The following is a 14,609-nucleotide window of genomic DNA, read 5'->3' on the forward strand; positions in this document are numbered from 1 at the left end:
CATTCCAGCTTTGTGCAGGTCTACAATCTTGTCCCTGACAGACTTGTGCAGCTCTTTGGTCTTTTCCATGGCAAAGAGATTAGAATCCGATTGATTGCTTCTGTGGACAGGTGTCTTTTATACAGGTAACAAGCTGATAAGGAGCACTCCCTTTAAGAGAGTGCTCCTTATCTCAGCTCGTTATCTGTATAGAAGACCCGGGAGCCAGAAATCTTGCTGAGTGATGGGGATCATACTTATTTCACTTATTAACCACTACCCGACGGCCGTACGACTTTAGACGGCCGCGGGGTGGTTCTAATTTTCTGACTGGCCGTGTTTATACGGCGCGCGTCCGTCAGCGGCGCACGCCGCATCGCTGAGATGCCGATGCGAGTGCCTGGCGGCCGTGATGTCCGCCAAACACTCGCGATCGGCGGCTACAGGGTCCCTTGTACATAGGGACACAGCATCGGTCACCTCCCCCAGTCACCCCCCTTCCCCCACAGTTAAAACACAAATCAGGGTACACATTTTAACCCCTTCCTCACCCCCTAGTGTTAACCCCTTCAATGCCAGTCACATTTATACAGTAATTAGTGCATATTTATAGCACTGATCGCTGTATAAATGTGAATGGCGCCAAAAATGTGTCAAAAGTGTCCGATGTGTCTGCCATAATGTCGCAGTCACGAAAAAAATGCTGATCGCCGCCATTAGTAATAAAAAAAATAATAATTCTGTCCCCTATTTTGTAAGCGCAACAACTTTTGCGCAAACCAGACGCTTCTTGCGATTTTTTTTATTTTATTTTTTTTTACCAAAAATATGTAGAAGAATACGTATCGCCTAGACTGAGAAAAAAAATGTTTTTTAAAAAAAAATTGGGCTATTTATTACAGCAACAAGTAAAAAATATTCAGACAGAATTCTCACCGCTCCAGGTGAGCCTCGTGATGATCAGGGGTTGTTGAACTACCAGGGTGCTGGCAATGCGGTAATGGCAAAAAACAAAAGAACAAAAGCTGGATAGCCGCACTCCAAAATTTTCTTTAAAAGAGATGTCTTTATTTTCAACTGTGCATACAGTCACTGCAAGCCCACAAAAATCAGTATGGCCAACATTTCGCACTGGCGTCAGTGCTTAGTCATGGCTGAGCACTGACGCCAGTGCGAAACGTTGGCCATACTGATTTTTGTGGGCTTGCAGTGACTGTATGCACAGTTGAAAATAAAGACATCTCTTTTAAAGAAAATTTTGGAGTGCGGCTGTCCAGCTTTTGTTCTTTTGTTTTTTGCAAGTAAAAAATATTGGTGTTTTTTTTTCGAAATTGTCGCTCTAATTTTGTTTATAGCGCAAAAAAAATAAAAACCGCAGAGGCGATCAAATACCATCAAAAGAAAGCTCTATTTGTGGGAAAAAAAGGACATCAATTTTGTTTGGGAGCCACGTCGCATGACCGCGCAATTGTCAGTTAAAGTGACGCAGTGCCACAAGCTGAAATTTCACCTGGTCAGGAAGGGATATATGTGCCCAGTAAGGAAGTGGTTAAAATGCAAATCGAATTATAACTTTTTATAATTATAACGTTTTGTCTGGATATTTTTGTTATTCTGTCTCTCACTGTTAAAATAAACCTACCATTAAAATTAGACTAATCATTTGTCAGTAAGCAAAACGTACAAAATCAGCATCAGCAGGGGATCGAATATTTTCCCCCTCACTGTATATTACTACTGTCAGTCGAGTAAACAATTGCAAATTCATGGGCCTCACAAAGCTTCCTGACGAATGTAATCTTAAGGGCCTTTTCACACGGGCGTTCTGTTCTTCTGGTATTCATATGTCAATTTTCCATGAAAAATGGACAGCCACTCTTTATGAGTTTGCGGATGTAGACCGATAAATCCATTTACTGTTTACATCCGTATCTCTTCTGGTCCATTTTTATAAACAGAACAAGACTACATCCTTTTCCTTTTAGACTGATCTGAATGGTTTTTGGATATGAATGTAAATTGAAATTAACGGATGTAAACTGAACTGAACATGGATATGCAAACTAATGTAAAGTGATGTTCAGTTACATATTTGGTTCAGTTTACATACATTTTTCACATTGGTTCAATGGAGTTTGGGAGGAAAAAAAAAAGTTTAAACCTAAAATATCTGTCTTTAAGTTTACAGAAAGACGTTAACGGATGACATCCAACTATGGGCCCTTTCACACATGCAGACAGTCCGTATTTCATCCATCCGTTTTTGGATGAAATACGGACATACATTAATCCCTATGGGATAGCGGGTGTCAGCGGATGAACATCCGCTGACACCCGATCTCATCGGTCCCCGCTATGGTCCGATTCGGCAAACGGAGGAAAATTAGATTTTTCCATCCTTCTGCGGATCGGATGAACACGGACAGACGGTCTGTGTTCATCCGATCCCCCCATAGAGGAGAGCGGCGATCTGACAGGGCGGTCCCTGCAGTGTGCGGGGACCGCTCTGTCATCTGCCGGCTCAGCGGGGATTAACGGAGCAATCCCTGCTGAGCAAGCAGATATTTAAGGAACGGATCCTCTCGGGATCTGATAGTGTGAAAGGGCCCTATGTTTGCAAAAACAGAAAAAGGGCACAAATGTTTCCATTTTTTCCCTGCAAGATAAATGTATTCAAATGAAAGCAGACGTAAACTGACATACATCCCTTTACAGCCACCGAATCGGACATACATCTTAAAAACTGACAGACGGATCTAGACCCATGTGAAAGGGCTCTAAAAGGAGGCATGGTTCAAATGTATTTTACACTATGAGGGGAAATGTACCCCAGATAGATGTGGACAATGCAGATGGTATGTGCATAAACAAGCAGACTTGGAGGTAAAAATGTACGCATTTGTTTCTTGATTGTTGTTCAGGACAATAATCATGTGGTGGTCATATCCTATAGCCTGTCTATACGTGACCTTAGCCAAAACCCAACATTTGTGCCTTTAGTTAAAAACCTTTAGCTTTTGGCTGGGAGTGCAAAAAAACCTAGACTACTACTGCTTCACAATATAGCCTGCTAAGAAATAACTGTCCATCTAGTGTGTGAGTGAATCCAGCAGGGGTTAAAAAGACTGACCCTAGAACCAAAATAGAAAAAATGCTGCAGGTCTCAAGTGCTTCAGAAACACTGTAGATTGGGCTGAATGCTGAACTGTTCTAACAGCCCCTGCCTTCTGATGGCCAGTAAGCCAGCCCACTGCATTAACTGGAATGTTGGGAGTGAGACTTAAAAGCTCCAATACTATCCAACGTGTCAGAGCTTTGCCTATGAGAAAGACCCAACATTTAGTTTACATTTTTTAGGGTTTTTAAAACTTCTGCATGTTAGCTGTGACAGGCACTCACCAAGAGTGCCCAACTATGCCCGCCCTTTCCACCCAGATCCTCCATTTATAAAAGCCATACAGATTCTATTAATGATAAAATGATCTAAGAATGGAGGCAGCAGACTTTTCAATCATCTGCCTGTGCTCCATTCATACATTGTTTTTCATTTATAGAGACTATAGTACATCCTTCATGAATGGGGGAGGTGGGTGGAAACAATGGGCATAATTGGGCACTAATGAGTGCTTATCACAGCTCCCGCAGCTCTGACACCTGCGGCACTTGATCGATTAGGGTGGAGGGGTAGAGGGGAAATTGAGGAGAAATATTTCTAAAGTAAGTCATGGGAAAAACAGCACAAGGGACACACCATAAGGATAAGTAATGCCTCTTTTGCTGATTTTTAATTAAACTTGGGCTTTAAAGAAAGTGACAATTACAAAAATCTGGAGTGCAATTAAAGCAATTAAAAGCCAAAGAAAACAAATGTCAGCCAGATGTCCACTTGCTATTTCAGGACGTAAACACAGTTTTGGAATTTAAAAAATGCTAGCTAACCTAGCCGTTCCAACATTGTAGTGTTTAAGTGATAGTAACAATAGATCTGCAGCATATAAAATAGACATTCAGTAAAGAATGTAAAAGTCTTATGAGATCAGCATGAAAATGTAGATATGCATGAAAAAAATAAAAAAAATGTCCATGCACTCATTACAGCCGAAATCAAACCATAAGGCTACTTTCACACTGAGGTGTTTTTTCGGGCGCTAAAGGGATAAAAATAGCACCTGTAAAGCGGCTGAAAAATGTCTCCTCGGCCACCCCAGTGTGAAAGCCTGAGTGCTTTCACACTGGAGCAGTGTGCTGGCAGGACAGGAAAAAAAGTTCTGCAAGCAGCATCTTTCGGGCGTTGCAGGAGCGGTGAATAAACGGTTTCTAAAACACCCCTGACATTAAAATGGCCAGCGCTGTCGAAGCAACAGCAAAGCGCTTCGGCAGCGGCGCTTTTAACCCTTTTTCGGTCACTAGCGGGGGTTAAAAGCGCCCCGCTGCTGAAAAGTGCAGCTAAAACAGTAAATCACTGCTAAAAATGCCGGCGCTTTACCGGCGACGCAGCCACCCCAGTGAGAAAGGGCCTTAGGGGTATGGAAAAAGTTCTGCTGTAAATCCAGCTTGGGTAAGGTTGCTGCATAAATATGATCTGATAGCCAAGCTGATTAAAATGGGTTTAATTCCTAGTTCTATTAAAAAAGAAGAACTATGGGGGGGAAAAAAAAGAGATTTTTAATACAGCTTACCTGTAAAATCTTTTTCTTGGAGTACATCACGGGACACAGAGCGGCATTCATTACTATATGGGTTATATGGAGTACCTTCAGGTGTAGACACTGGCAATCTCAAACAGGAAGTGCCCCTCCCTATATAACCCCCTCCCATAGGAGGAGTACCTCAGTTTTGTAGCAAGCAGTATGCCTCCCAAAATGGTCCTCAAAAGAGGGGTGGGAGCTCTGTGTCCCGTGATGTACTCCAAGAAAAAGATTTTACAGGTAAGCTGTATTAAAAATCTCTTTTTCTTTATCGTTACATCACGGGACACAGAGCGGCATTCATTACTATATGGGATGTCCCAAAGCAATGCTTACAATGAGGGGAGGGAGAACATCTCCAAGACAAAAGGATTTAATTTAGAGATATACTCAAATCATAATAAATCCAACTTAGTTGAGAAAAATAATCTTAAATTTATATTTAACTCAAAAAAAGAGGAGCCCCCGGAATCCGAGGGTCTCAAACTGCAGCCTGCAGCACTGCCTGCCCGAAGGCAGTATCAGTATTCCTTCTTACGTCCAACCTGTAGAATTTTGTAAATGTGTGGACAGAAGACCAGGTTGCCGCCTTGCAAACTTGAGCCATAGAGATCTGGTGGTGTGCTGCCCAGGAGGCGCCCATGGCTCTAGTAGAATGAGCCTTTAATGATACTGGAGGAGGCAACCCTTTCAAGCCGTAGGCCTGAGTGATCAATTGCTTAATCCACCTAGAAATGGTGGACTTTGCAGCTGCCTGCCCCTTCTTGGGCCCATCCGGTAGAATGAACAGCACATCTGTTTTCCGGATCTTCTCTGTAGCTTTAAGATAGGCCTTCATGGCCCTGACAATATCCAAGGTATGCAGCAACCCTTCCTTTCTGGAAGTAGGTTTAGGGAAGAAGGATGGTAATACCAAATCCTGGTTTAAATGAAAACTGGATATGACCTTCGGTAAGAAGGAAGGATGAGGGCGGAGAACGACCCTGTCCTTATGAAATATAAGATATGGTTCCTTACAGGATAAGGCTGCCAGTTCCGAAACTCTTCTTGCGGAAACTATGGCAACCAAAAATACTAACTTCCTTGTCAGTAGAACCAAAGGAATTTCAGCCAACGGCTCAAACGGCTGTTTCTGTAAACTCGACAGAACAAGATTTAAATCCCACGGACAAAGCGGGGATTTAACTGGAGGTTTAATACGTAAGACCCCTTGAAGGAAGGTCTTAACCAGCGAGTGGGTGGCCAGCGGCCGCTGAAACCACACTGACAGGGCAGAAATCTGTCCTTTGATTGTGCTTAATGCCAATCCTTTATCCACTCCTAGCTGGAGAAAACTTAAAACTCTATCTATGGTGAACTTGCGAGGAAGCCATAGCTTGGACTCGCACCAGCCTATATAGGCCTTCCAGACCCTGTGATAAATCACCCTAGAGACCGGTTTCCTGGCTCTGATTAGGGTAGAGATTACTTTCTGAGACAGACCTCTACCCCTGAGAATCAGGGATTCAGCTTCCAGGCCGTCAAATTTAGATGCCGTAAGGCAGGGTGGAGGATCGGACCTTGCGATAGCAGGTCTGGCCTTAGAGGCAGAGTCCAAGGGTTTCCCACTACCATCCTTAGGATTAGTGAGTACCAAGCCCTTCTGGGCCAAGCTGGAGCTACCAGGATGACTGGTATGCGCTCCGCCCTGATCCTGCGCAGCAGGCGGGGTAGTAACTGGAGCGGGGGAAACGCATAAAGAAGCTTGAACTGATGCCAAGGGCAAACCAGAGCATCGGTTCCGCAGGCCATCGGATCCCTTGAGCGGGACATGAACCTGTCTAGCTTCTTGTTGAGTCTCGATGCCATGATATCCACGTCCGGCACTCCCCATCTTTGGCAGAGTGCTTGAAAGACTTGTGGATGCAGAGACCATTCCCCCGGCCATAGAGTCTGGCGGCTTAAGAAGTCCGCCTGAAAGTTGTCCACTCCGGGAATGAATATTGCCGATATGCAGGGCACATGAGCCTCTGCCCATAGGAGAATCAAGCTCACTTCTCTCTGAGCGGCCTGACTCCTGGTCCCCCCTTGGTGATTTATGTATGCCACTGCCGTGGCACTGTCTGATTGAATTCTCACCGGGAGCCCCTGCAATTTCGACGTCCAAGCCCTGAGGGCTAGTCGAACAGCTCTGAGCTCCAAGATGTTGATGGGTAAAAGCTTCTCTGGCTTTGCCCAAATACCTTGGCGAGTGGAACCATCCACAATCGCTCCCCAGCCCGTCAGGCTGGCGTCTGTGGTCACTATCTTCCAAGCCACTGGGCTGAAAGATTTTCCCTTCAGTAGATTCTGAGGGTCTAACCACCAACACAGACTTTGCCGGACTCTTGATGAGAGAGGCAACGGGATATCCAAGGCCTGTGGCCTTCTGCTCCATGCTGACAGGATGGCTGCCTGCAGGATGCGAGTGTGGCTCTGGGCGTATGGCACCGCCTCGAAAGTAGCCACCATCTTGCCTAGCAATCTCATACATAGGCGAATAGTCGGTTCTTTCTTGCTTAGAACCAGTAGGATTAATTCTTTGATGGCTTTGACCTTCCTCAGAGGTAGGAACACCCTTTGTTGTTCCGTGTCTAATCTCATGCCGAGATATTCCAACTGCCTTGTGGGCTGGAATGCTGACTTTTCTCGATTTAGGACCCAGCCGAACCTCTCGAGGTATTGGACCGTGAGGGCCACTGCTCGTTCCAAGCCGGGAGACGAGTGGTCTATGACTAGGAGGTCGTCCAGGTATGCTAGGATCGTGACCCCTTGGATCCTTAGCTTGGCTAGGATTGGAGCTAGAACCTTCGTGAACACCCGGGGGGCCGTAGCCAACCCGAAGGGAAGCGCCACGAATTGGAAATGACGCGAAGCCACCATAAAGCGTAGAAATTTTTGATGTGGCTGATAAATTGGAACATGAAGGTAGGCATCCTTTATGTCTATGGACGCCATGAAGTCGTCCCTTTGGAGTGTGGCAGCTGCTGACCGCACGGATTCCATCCGAAATGAGCGGACTTTTAAGTATGCATTTACCATCTTTAGGTCCAAAATTGGCCTGACATCTCCATTGGGCTTTGGGATGATGAATAGGTTGGAGTAGAAACCCAGCCCCTGTTCCAGGACTGGTACCTCTACTATTACTTCCTGGGAAAGTAGATGATCTAGAGCCGATCTTAATGCGGCTCCTTTCTCCAGATCGTTTGGAATCCTCGACTCCTGGAAATGAGGAGGAGGAAACCTTAGGAATTCTAGCTTGTAGCCTGTGGCCACGGAAGACCGTACCCACTCGTCGGGAATGCTGGCTTCCCAAATCTCCGAAAAGAGTCGCAGCCTTCCCCCCACCTTCGTGGGTGGGGGCGCCCCTTCATGAGGTAGACTTGGGGGCTGGTTTTGCTGGCTTGCGAAACCACTGCCTCTTGCCCCTACCAGCCTGTCCTTGTGATCTGCTGTTGAAGCCGAAGTTTGTTCTTGCAGGAGGCCGTCGATACTGCTTGGCATTAGAGGGCCCCTGCCCAGGGGAGGACTGTCGTTTAAACGCAGGTCCCTGAACCTTCTTCTTAGTTGGCAAGAGAGTACTCTTGCCGCTTGAAATGGTCTGAATGTATTTATCTAGGTCCTCTCCGAAGAGCCGTCCTCCATGGAAGGGAAACCCTGCCAGGAGCTTCTTGCATGGGGGCTCAGCCTCCCAGCTTTTTAACCATAAGAGTCTTCTCATATGGATAAGGGATAATGATAAACGTGACGCTTGTTGGATAGAATCCTTGATTGCGTCTACCGTAAAACATATGGCCTTAGGGACATCCGAAAATTCTTCTGCCTGCTCGGCAGGAATAAGTTCAAGCATTTGCTTAAATTGATCCGATAAAGCTTGAGCGACTCCAATCGCAGCCACGGCTGGCTGTACTACTGCCCCTGCAGAAGTGAAGGAGTTCTTAAGTAGGGCTTCCAAGCGTCTATCAACTGGATCTTTGAAAACCTGTACGTTTTCTACAGGACATGTTAACGATTTGTTAACACATGAGATGGCTGCGTCTACTGCAGGAGAAGCCCATCTCTTGGAAAACTTTTCTTCCATAGGATATAAAACAGAAAATTTCTTAGGTGGAAAGAAAACCTTGTCTGGTTTGTTCCACTCTTGGAACAAGACTCCCTCCAGTAGAGGATGGATTGGAAACAGCACTGCTTTGAGGCGCCCTCAGTGAGCCCAAAGCTGAAACCGTCGATACCTGGAGATCTGGTACAGGCAGGTTGAATGCCCTGTGGACCAAGTCCGTCAAGCCTTGAATCCACCAGCTCTCCCTCAGGGAGACTGCCCCAGACTCCTCTGTATCCGGATCTTCGATCCCTGAACCTACTTGGTCCTTGTCCAAGAGGTCGTCCAATTCCCCAGAGGAAAGGACCTCCTCTTCCGAGGGTCCGCGCACGGGTGAGTAACACTTCCTCCGTGACCACCTTAGGGTTGGGTTGACTCGCGTCAGCTCTAGCCCCAGACCCCGATGGCCCAAAGGCTCCCTGTGGGGAAAGCAGCGGCATAGCTCTATCCGAGACCTCAGATTCTGCGGGGGAATCCCCACCTTTTGTACCCTCTGATTTTGATGCCATGGTACAATACCGAGGTACACCTGCTACTTATTGGTACCTGGGACTTATAAATAGTTAAATGCCCAAACACCTGTTTGGGGAATAAAAAATGTTTCCTCTACCCTAGATGACACTTTTTTTTTTTTTTTTTTTTTCAAAGAAAAACTTTTCTTCTTTTTTTTTTTTTTTTTTTTCAATCTAGGCAAGAAAAAACATTCTATCCCCCTGAGTAGTATTGCCAAAGAAAAGACTATGAGATGGAAAAGAAAACCAGCCTATTCCTAGGCTAAACCACAATCTTCTGAAGACTGTAGTATTCTTTCTGGCCACTGTGTGTCCTCAGCGCCCCGTGCTTCACTCCAGTCCTTCCTCCCTTAAGCCAGAGAATGAATGAGCTGTGGCATCTAAGGAAGGGCAGCCCCTACCTTTAAACCACTGACCCGCCCTTCCCCCCCAGCTAAAACGGCGCCAAATGCGTCTATAACACGTGCACGCGCACCGCGCGCGCGCCCGTTGACGGGGGGGGGTTGGGAGGAAGGGCCTCTCTGTTCCTGCAGCCGCAGGCCTGGAACACACGAGGAGGTCAGCGTTTTGCCTGCCTTGCAGGCATGAGGGAGAGGACTGGATAGAGCATCGCCTGGAGGCTTGCAGGTAAGCATAGCTCTCTGACACACACATACATTTGTACATAAAAGGCCCCACTCACAGCTTTTCCAACACTACCAGGGAGGTCACTTTTTATGGGGAATAACAACATATAGAGCCATCCTATCTTCATGATATGTGACTGGTTTGCCAGATGCAATGCATAACCTTAGGCATGTCCCCTGTGACCTCCCAGAAAAAACTTGCTAAGAGCCAAGCCCCGCAGGTTTTTCCCCTTACTTACCTGCTCCATGCCGCAGGACTTTGCCAAGCAAGAGGTCCAATCTTCCCCCATCTCCGTGGGGATGTCTAGACCTTCAGGCCCTGGGAACCTTCTTCTTCCATGAAGGATCCACTGTCCTGGGCCCATACAGCACCCTGGCAAACAGAAAACATTAGGCGCCCCAAAGGTTTTCTAAGTTCTGGGCCCAGGGTCCAGCTCTCTTAAAAAGAAAGCATTATGGGCTATACCCCAAGGGTTTGGGGTCCGGTTACTGACCACTTTAGCGCGCAGGCTTTTTTGGACAGAACCGGTAGCTCACCTAATCCCAAGGATGCGGAGGCAAGCTAAACCATGACTAACACCTAAGACACTGGCGAAAAAACTGAGGTACTCCTCCTATGGGAGGGGGTTATATAGGGAGGGGCACTTCCTGTTTGAGATTGCCAGTGTCTACACCTGAAGGTACTCCATATAACCCATATAGTAATGAATGCCGCTCTGTGTCCCGTGATGTAACGATAAAGAAAAAACTAGCAAAGAACTACAAGTTTCAAAGAGCATTTATTTCTGTACAGTAATGGTAGAACATGCACCATTATAGGGACCACAAGTCAATGCAGTATAATGTTAAGGTTTTGCTGAACTCAAGAATTACTTAAGGGAAACTTTATGAACCAAGTTAAATTTCTACACATCAAGTTACAGTAAAACCTTGGTTTGAGAGTAATTTGGTTTGAGAGTGTTTTGCAAGACAAGCAAAATGTTTTAATACATTTTGCCTTGATATACAAGCGATGTCTTGATATAGTAGTGTCATGTCACAACTGAGTATAGCCTCTAAGTGTAGCAATATGGTTACATTTAATGAAGGTACAACATTTAGCAACTTATTGCTACACTTGGAGGTGCCTCTTTTCTTTTATACTCTGTAAAAAAATGCTTCGATATACAAGTGCTTTGGATTACAACCATGTTTCTGTAACAAATTATGCTCGCAAACCAAGGTTTTATTGTATTTATTAGAGCTACAAAAAAATAAAAAATAAATATCAGCACAGTTGTTCATTTACATTAATCGTAAAGACCAAATTTAAGCCCAAAAAATGTGATAAAGTTAACTCTTCAAGTAGAATTCCTTATTTTCTTTAGCTTTAAATAGTTTGTTTGGGCCAAGCTGTCCTAAATTACCTAATTTTGTCACAGAACAATGAAGCCGCTGTGTGTACTGTAACATATCGTAGTGGCATTAGCTTCATACAGCAAGAGGTGCTGTGTTATTGCAGAAGTACCGACAACTTCACATCTGCTGACTAAATCAAATAGACTTGGGCAGAGTGCTTTTCTACAACTCAGGAGATTCTAGGTTGAAATGGCGAGGTCATTTGCCTGCCTCTCCAGCCATATTTGCTGTAGCTAATGCTTCTACAATATATTACATGGTGTAATAGAAGCAGTACTTTGGCCAGCTGGCCCAAACTACAGTCAAATTTAAACATGGAATTCTACTTTAGGATGTACATACAGTAAATTTAAACAAAGCATACACATAGACATCCCAAGTACTTCAATTTGATGCAATGTATGTAATGCTTTTGGAAAGATGATCATACAAATTTTGTCTGGGCATTTTTGGCAATGCACAACTAGACTGCAATGCTCTTTTTAAACAATGCATACTGAATGCATAGCTTTAAAAAAATATATACATTTCCTTTTCCCGGGCATATAGAGCTCACTTTTTAATCCCTTAGGCATTTCAAGTTTACATACAGGAATTAACAAGTAATATATAAAAACCTAGAACAATTTTTTTTTTTAATTTGTTTGTAAAATCAAACTCCTGTGTTGGCCACAACATTTTATATGTTGCCTCCAGCAGATTCAGATCATAATGCTCATTTTTCCAGGGGACGATTTACCAGAGAGTAATACTTGCCTTAATCCATGGTCCTACAGTCTTCCTCTGAGGGTCCTGGTAATAAAGACCAGACCCCTAAAACCACTCTACTTTTCTAGTCACACAGCTCCCTTTCTGATCTTTACATTAAATGCATGGTGTCTGATGGTGGCAAGTGCCTGCCTACACTAGGACACTGGACAGAGGAGCATCCAGGTGTTGGCTGCTGCGTGACCGTAGGTTAAAGGCTGTGTCTTCTTTTTGTAATTTGGAGCCCAACTACGTGCCCGTTGAACACGGTCTTACCCAGGATTGCTCAAACAATGTTCTGCTCCAGGCACATCCTTATCCATCTGTTGCCTTATGCTTAAAAATGACTTATGATAGCTAAATCAGGCAGGAAGCCCAGAGTCCTGAAGATCTCTACCTTCTGAGTGTAGGGATATCAGTAGCAAGTCTGCCTATTGCTCTGGGCCACCACTTTGCGATCACTCCTGCCTTCCATAGAATCACAGGAATTGTAGTTTCCCTGCAGACTTTGCCTAGCCCAGCTTTTGAAATTGACAGAGCACAGCAAACAAATTTACCACGGTCAGGGGGTTTTATGTGAACTTTAATAAAAATAGGAATGGGCTGGGCAAAGAAGTCAAAGTCTTTTTATACTGACATTCTGGTACAAAAAGTGAACTAAGCATTTAAAGGGATACTAAACACACACTGTTTAATTTACACTGTCCCTATTTCTGTATATGGATGATGGCATTAATTATTTTTAAAAAGTACACAGAACATGGAAATTCAATTATTTTACTAAATATAAACTGCTATCTATATAATATATCCTTTTCTCATCAGCAGTATATAGCAGTCTTCCATCAGTGTCTGGCCAGGCTCTGGTAAAGCTTGTAGAGGAGCAATAATTCTCCTCTGACTGTCCCATGAGGCTGCATAACCCCCGATTGGCCCTGTGCTGATGACATGCTGGTTAGAGGGCAAGGAGAAGAGAGGGGGTAGGCTGTCTTTTACCACTGTGCATACGCCCAGATCTGTGACTCTATAGTCACATGGGCTGCTCAGATGTGATGGTGAGGAAATGCTCAGCATAGAAACTCACTTAAAACTTGGCATGTGCAAGAACTGCCACCACTGCTATGCAAAATCCCCAACTGAACTGGGAGTATGAGTATCAACAGCATGCAATACACCATTTATTGATGTGTTTTATGATGTGGGTTTAGTGACACTTTAAGGTGATTATTTCTCTCTGTTAGTCTCCTCTAGACAAAAAAAGCATTATAATGTTGCATAGGCTAAACACTGACAGGGAAGTAAACACTTCTGAGATTACTGTCGAGGTAAGCCACATACTGTAAAAACAATTTTTTACCTCTATAAATCTGTCTTATGCCCCCAGTAGGTAAACTGTATACAGGCATACCCCACTTTTAAGTACACAATATGGTTTATTTACTAAAGCTGGAAAGTGCATAATCAGGATTACATCTGCATAGAAACCAATGAGCATCTAACCCCAGCTTGTTCAATTAAGCTTTGGTAATAAAACCTGAAAGCTCATTGTTTTTTATGCAGAAGTGAGCCTGGTTTTTCACTTTCCAGCTTTAATAAATAAACCCCATCAAAAGAGGGGTATGCCTGTACTACTTTTTAGAATGATTCCAGACTTGATATAATGGTGCAGCAAATCTAATTGTTAAAATGTATTACCGATTTGGTGGACACAAAATGTGTTTTTGGATGCAGAAAATATTCTAAAATCACAATGAAAACAATTTACACTGAAAAATAAACAAATAAATTAAAAAAAAAAAAAACGGCAAAGTGTTGAAGTCTGAGCTGCCAATTAGTACTTTGTTAAAATATGTGGTGCAATTGCTCCGATAAGGGGCAGTTAAAAACCTCAACACTGCAGAATTATAAAATTGTATACAAGTTACATGGGGGAAAATCAGAATTTAGAAGTGGGGAATAAAAATGCATGGCCGCACACATACAAAAATCTAAGATGTTATACTGCGACTTATCAAACGTTATTTTTGCACTATAAAGACACAAAGAAAGCACACCAGTAACCAATACGATATTCTGAATGAGCAGAAGAGATAGCGTGAATCATTACCAACTTGGCTGGAGTTAGCAATGTGCTTGTCTAACAAGTGACAGAGCTCAAATGCCCGTTAAAAGGTGAACAGCAGGTAAAAAAGAGGAGGAGCAGCAAAGTAAAAGAGTAAGTGGTTGAGGAAAACATTGAAAGAAAATAACGAAAAATAGCTTTGGAGGGAAGGTAGGATATGAAAGAGGTGGAATTGATGATTTGGAAGTGCAATGTTTTCCACTTACTCTTCACCCCTTTTTTCCCCTTGCGCTCCTTTTTGTACTGTTCCTTGAGCTTGGTTATTACTCCCTGATCGACATTCCAGGATTCCGGTATGGGACACTGGTCTTCCTTTTCTAAATAGTGAAAGAAATCAAACACATTCCTCTTCAATACAGTGGACTTCACCTGATCAATTGTCTGAAGGAGAACCTGCCCTGACAACCATCACAAAAGAAA

General features: G+C 44.1%; 1 protein-coding gene across 2 annotated transcripts in view; it reads right to left on the minus strand.

Moving 5' to 3' along the window:
• Positions 1–14,609, minus strand: part of STRN (striatin) — a 159,954-nt gene that overhangs the window by 51,962 nt on the left and 93,383 nt on the right. For both annotated transcript variants that reach the window (XM_040350860.1, XM_040350861.1), the window contains exon 8: positions 14,396–14,506. In XM_040350860.1, the coding sequence (XP_040206794.1) occupies positions 14,396–14,506 (111 nt within the window). The remainder of the gene's footprint in view (positions 1–14,395; positions 14,507–14,609) is intronic.

Source organism: Rana temporaria, chromosome 4, assembly GCF_905171775.1.
Source record: "Rana temporaria chromosome 4, aRanTem1.1, whole genome shotgun sequence".
In the NCBI taxonomy this organism is placed as follows: domain Eukaryota; kingdom Metazoa; phylum Chordata; class Amphibia; order Anura; family Ranidae; genus Rana; species Rana temporaria.